Source organism: Aotus nancymaae, unplaced genomic scaffold (assembly GCF_030222135.1).
Source record: "Aotus nancymaae isolate 86718 unplaced genomic scaffold, 86718_ANA_hifiasm-v0.15.2.pri h1tg000028l, whole genome shotgun sequence".
Classification (NCBI taxonomy): Eukaryota; Metazoa; Chordata; class Mammalia; order Primates; family Aotidae; genus Aotus; species Aotus nancymaae.
The window spans coordinates 37522171-37528170 of NW_026988441.1; the positions used below are offsets into that span (position 1 = coordinate 37522171).

Here is a 6000-nt window from a genome sequence, read left to right on the forward strand (position 1 = left end):
GAACCCGGGAGGTGGAGGTTGCAGTGAGCTGAGATTGCGCCACTGCACTCCAGCCTGGTGACAGAGCGAGACTCTGTCTCCAAAATAATAATAATAATGTTTCTTAGCCTCCAAAATTAAAATAAAAATAAATAAAAATACAAAAATTAACTGGGTGTGGTGGCACGTGCCTGTAATCCCAGCTACCCAGGAGGCTGAGGCAGGAGAATTGCTTGAATCAGGAACCAGGAGTCAGAGGTTGCAGTAAGCCGATGTCGCACCACTGCACTCTAGCCTGGGCTACAGAGTGAGACTCCATCTCAAAAAAAAAAAAAAATTCCAGTTGATTTTCAAAAACATACATTAAAGCATGCATTCTCAAAAGGGGTAATACCTCCCCGAAAAGACCCAGACTTTGTTCTTGGTCCTCAAAGAAGAGATTATTATTATTTTTTTGAGATAGTCTTGCTCTGTCACCCAGGCTGGAGTGCAATGGTGCGATCTTGGCTCACTGAAACCTCTGCCTCCTAGGTTCAAGCAATTTTCCTGTCTCAGCCTACCGAGTAGCTGGGACTACAAGCACGCACCACCACGCCCAGCTAATCTTTGTATTTTTATTAGAGACGGGGTTTCATCATGTTGTTCAGGATGGTTTCGAACTCCTAACCTTGTGATCCACCTGCCTCGGCCTCCCAAAGTGCTGGGATTACAGGCGTAAGCCATCATGCCTAGCCAGGAAGAGATTTTTTAAAACTTACTCTTTTATGTATAAGATACATATGGATATGCAGAAAATACATATATAGATATACAGTATTAAAATTTCATGAGAGGGTAGGCAATTCATTTTTTAATGTTTAAAGGCAATGCAGCCCTGCAGTATTTAGGCCTCCTGCACCATCATCATCATTGCCATCATTATCACTGTCACCATCACCATCATCATCTCCATCACCACCATCATCACCATCATCACCATCATCACCATCATCATCATCACCATAATCACCATCTTCATCATCATCACTACAGTCATCATCACCATCACCATCACCATCACCATCATCACCACCATCATCATCATCACCATAATCACCATCATCACCATCATCATCATCATCACCATAATCATCAGCATCACCACCATCACCATCATCATCATCACCATAATCATCATCACCATCATCACCACCAGCAGCAGCAGCACCATGATCACCATCACCACCATCAACATCATCATCACCACCACCATCGTCATCAATATTATCATCATCACCATCACTATCTTCATCATCACTATTGTCACCACCATCGTCATTATCATCATCACCATTATTATCATTACTATCATCATCACAACTCTTTGCTGATTAACTTCAGGTCAGAATAGGAATGTTAATGGTTAACACCATTGCTAACACCCCAAAATAAAACTCTGCATTCCTACATTTGATGTCCACAGGCCACCGATTTCTTCTAATGTAGCCTGCCAGTCAACAACTCCTACACACTCAAACTCCCAAATTCCACCTATTATTACTAACAAAAATTATTTTGCTCATTCATTCATTATTTTAGAGGCAATCCAACATACAGTTTAGGCATATAAAGTCTGGAGTCAAATGCTTGGGTTTAAAAATCTGGCCTCACCACTTAATGACTGTGTGGCCTTGAGAAAATTATTTAATCTCTTTGTGCCTCAGTTTCCTCCTTGGTAAAATAGGGGAATCAGAACTACTGTACAACAGCAGAGAAAACGTACACTTGCTACTTAGAAAATGTCCCCTGGCCAGGCGCAGTGGCTCACGCCTGTAATCCCAGCACTTCGGGAGGCCGAGGCAAGTGGATCACATGAGGTCAGGAGTTCAAGACCATCCAGCCTCATCAACATGGTGAAACCCCATTTCAACTAAAAATACAAAAATTAGCCAGATGTGCTGGTGTGCACCTGTAATCCCAGCTACTTGGGAGGCTGAGGCAAGAGAATCACTTGAACCCAGGAGGCAGAGGTTGCAGTGAGCTGAGATCGTGCCACTGCACTCCAGCCTGGCAACCGAGTGAGATTCCATCTCAAAAAAAAAGAAGAAGAAGATGTCCCCCTATATCCTCCATTCTTAAATTTGATCCAATGACCAAAACACACAAGACATAGAAGAAAAAACAGTAACGTGGAAGATAAACAAGGCTGAGACAAAATGACACCTGAAGAAAGAGAAATAAGAGCAGACAGGACAGGTCTATCTCATTGTTCAGGACTCAGCACAAACTGCCCCTCCTCAACCCCAGACTTCTCCCTTCCACATAACCCCCAACCACATTCTAGACAACTTCTTTCATAACACTTATCACTACCTGGAATTCCATCATTTACTTGTTATTCGGGGCAGCACAGTGCAGTAAAAAAGCTTACAAACTCTGAAATCAGACGGCCTGGGTTGAAATCCTGGCTCTACATCTTATTGACTAAGTGGTCTTGGGAAAATTAGTTTATCTCGTTTGCCTCAGTTTTCTTCTTTGCAAAATAGAACTAGTAATGACCCAATGTCATAGAAATGTTGTGACAATTGGTTATCTTCTATGTTTAAAGAAGTTACAACAGTGTTAAGTGGGCTATGACCATCTGTCCCTTCTTTCCTGTCTTCTCCTACCCACAAGAATATCAACCTCAAGAGTGCAGGAACGTAGTCTTTTTTTTCCTCACTGCTATAACTTCTAGTGCCTAGAACAGCACTTGATACACAGGATGTGCTCAGGAAACACAGGTCAAATGAATGACCATAAAGAAAATCTGTCCTGAAAGATGGACTTCCCTGAGCTATGAAGTTTTGTCAAAGGTTTCCTGAATAAAGGTGTTTGCAGCAGCCAGCCTAGACTTATGATCTCTTTCTTGGCTGGACCATTCATGGCTCTCCCTTTTCTCTGAAGCCTATTTCCAACCCAGGCCTCCCCAGCCCCCCATTCAGCCTCGCACTCACCCCAGAAGAGGAGCAGGTTGAAGTCACGCATTATGCTGTGGTTCTGTCATTCAAAGAGAAGCAGCTTTTCTACTGACCACTGGCTTTCAGTAACAGCAGGTGTAGGAAGAGGGGAAGGCGGGGCCAGAGTTGCTCAATTCTGCCCGGCCATCAGAGTGCTTTTTGCTGAGTTGCTGCCACTAAAAGACAGCCTAGAAAATCCTAATTTCCCCGTTTCTCCACAATAAAGAGAAGTTAATCTGCCTAATGTGTACTGTTCTCACCCTCTCCTTCCCACTCTCTCTCTCTTTCCCACCAGTCTATCTCCCAGTTCTCAACAGCTTCTTTCATTGCACCCAATAAACAGGCTTCCATCTCCTGCCTCCAGTGAAGCAAATCTCAGCCTTTAGGGTCTCTTTCCAGTCTCCTCTTATAAAAACAGCCATCACAATCACAGGTACCAGGCACCGTGCTAGTCACACCGCCAACAGAATGCAATTTCATTATCATGTCAACCTTATAAAGTAGGAATTCCCCTCCCTCCCTCCCTTCACCAACAAAATGGAAACTTAGGCTTGCAGAGGACTTGTCACTTGTCCAAGATCTCTCAGACCTCAGATTTGAACCCAGGACCCTCTGACTCCAAAGTCAAGAGCTTTAATCATCTTATTTTCCTTCAGATCGCCACTCTATCTGACCACGCTACAGCAACACTTCCACCCTTTTCCCAGCTTCCTAACTCTCTCTGATAACTGGTAACATCTCAAGGTCTCACAAGGGCAGACCCTCAGACAAGGATTCTAGCAAAAGTAGTTTATTAAGAAGGTGACCCCAGAATACACCAGCTGGGGAGGGAGAAGGTGAAACAGGAAAGGCAAAGAGCCAATACTGGGTGTGTCTTCAAACAAGTTACATGGTGAGAAAGTGGAGCTTAACCTCCCCGGGGACATCTGGGGAGCAGCATGGAACATACTCTTCAGAGTTATTCCAACTGAGGCGTAAGGGAGCTGAGGTATTTATGCCCCACCTACTGTCAGTCATTAGTTGACTGGAGGCTTGCTCCCAGGGGGCGTCAACCACTTGAAACTTCAGGCCTGGCCTCCAAGCACATAGAATGGGCTCCAGTTGGTATAATCCCACTGATAACAAAACGTAGTGACGGGCAGATGTTGAAGTGGTGTCATTCAGCTGGGGTAATACCCAAGGTTCATTGCCTCGTGGCGAGGAAATAAGAAATGCAGACATACAAGGAATAAGTTTTAGAGCAGAGGTTTAGGACGGGCGCAGTGGCTCGTGCCTGTAATCCCAGTACTTTGGGAGGCCGAGATGGGTGGATCACCTGAGATCAGGAGTTTGAGACGAGCCTGGCCAACATGGTGAAACCCCGTCTCTACTAAAAAAACAAAAATTCAAGGCCGGGCGCGGTGGCTCAAGCCTGTAATCCCAGCACTTTGGGAGGCCGAGGCGGGTGGATCACGAGGTCAAGAGATCGAGACCATCCTGGTCAACATTGTGAAACCCCGTCTCTACTAATACAAAAAAATTAGCTGGGCATGGTGGCGCGTGCCTGTAATCCCAGCTACTCAGGAAGCTGAGGCAGGAGAATTGCCTGAACCCAGGAGGCGGAGGTTGCAGTGAGCCGAGATCGCGCCATTGCACTCCAGCCTGGGTAACGAGAGCGAAACTCCGTCTCAAAAAAAAAAAAAAAAAAAAAAAAAAAATTAGCTGGCCGTGGTGGCAGGTGCCTGTAATTTCAGCTACTTGGGAGGCTGAGGCAGAAGAATTGCTTGAACCTGGGAAGCAGAGGTTGCACTGAGCTGAGATCATGGCACTGCACTCCAGCTTGAGCAACAGAGTGATACTCCATTTCAGAAAACAAAAAAAAAAGGAGCAGATAGGCAAGAGCGCTCTCCCTTGCAGAGAGAGAGGGCTCCCAAATGGATCTTCCAGTTCCATGGTGAAATGTATGGGGTTTTATAGATGAGCTTGAGGTGGTGGTATCTGATTTACATAAAGCCCAATGATTGGTTGGACCAGGTGTGCCATTTACATAGATTGCAAAGAGGCTGGCCGCCCACTCTAATATTTTATTATGCAGATGGGGTCTCTACCTGGCCAGGGCCATGTTTCCTGTTCCTTTACTGTACACGTGGTTGACAAAGAAAAGGGAAGATGGAGACTCCACGTTGAACATGGCCGGCTCCCGGTAGCCTTTTCCTATTGGCATAGCTGCCGGCGTTCATCCGTGCAAGCTTCCAGCTTGTTTTTCTACATCTGCAGCCTGACTTTTCAGGCTGCTCTTTGCTAGAAAAGAAATGATTTGGGGGCTGCTTCTTATTAAAAGAGCAACCTTACCGAGGACCCTCTTGCCCTCACTCTCTGCCTGAATAATTTCCTCCTGGCTCCTGTATCAGTGTCAAGCTAGGGTATATGAATGTGTTAAGTTAGGTCATGGGTGCGGGCAGCCACTGATAGCATCTGCTACCAGCTACAGAGGAGGCTCAAAGAGCATCCCCAAGTTCTTAGAAAAGTTCTACCTGTTTTTGCCTTCCCCTTTTCTTCTTTGCAAAGCAAACTATTAACTTTGGAGTTACTGTCACTGAAAAAAAGATTCAGGTGGCTCACTCCTGTAATCCCAGCTCGTTGGGAGGCTGAGGCGGGCAGATCACCTGAGGTCGGGAGTTCAAGACCAGCCTGACCAACATGGAGAAACCCCATCTCTACTAAAAATACAAAATTATCCAGGCATGGTGGTGCATGCCTGTAATCCCAGCTACTAGGGAGGCTGAGGCAAAAGAATTGCTTGAACCCAGGAGGCGGAGGTTGTGGTGAGCCGAGATTGTGCTACTGAACTCCATCCTGGGCAACAAGAGTGAAACTCTGTCTCAAAAAAAAAAAAAAAAAAAAAAAAAAAAAAATTCACAAATGGCTTTCTTTTTTCTTTTTCTTTTTCTTTTCTTTCTTCTTCTTCTTCTTTTTTTTTTTGAGATGGAGTCTCACTCTGTTGCCCAGGCTGGAGTGCAGTGGCACAATCTCGGCTCACTGCAACTTCTGCCTCCCAAGTAGT

The 6000-nt window shown here is 45.3% G+C and overlaps 1 protein-coding gene across 2 annotated transcripts in view; it reads right to left on the reverse strand.

Moving 5' to 3' along the window:
- The window catches only part of ADGRE1 (adhesion G protein-coupled receptor E1), a 47677-nt gene extending 44455 nt beyond the window's left edge, over positions 1-3222 (reverse strand). For both annotated transcript variants that reach the window (XR_010344372.1, XM_064382005.1), the window contains exon 1: positions 2955-3222. Coding sequence is in view for 1 of the 2 variants with exons in the window: in XM_064382005.1 (XP_064238075.1) it covers positions 2955-2985 (31 nt within the window). In the remaining variant the exon portion in view is untranslated. The remainder of the gene's footprint in view (positions 1-2954) is intronic.
- Positions 3223-6000: the final 2778 nt, after the last annotated feature.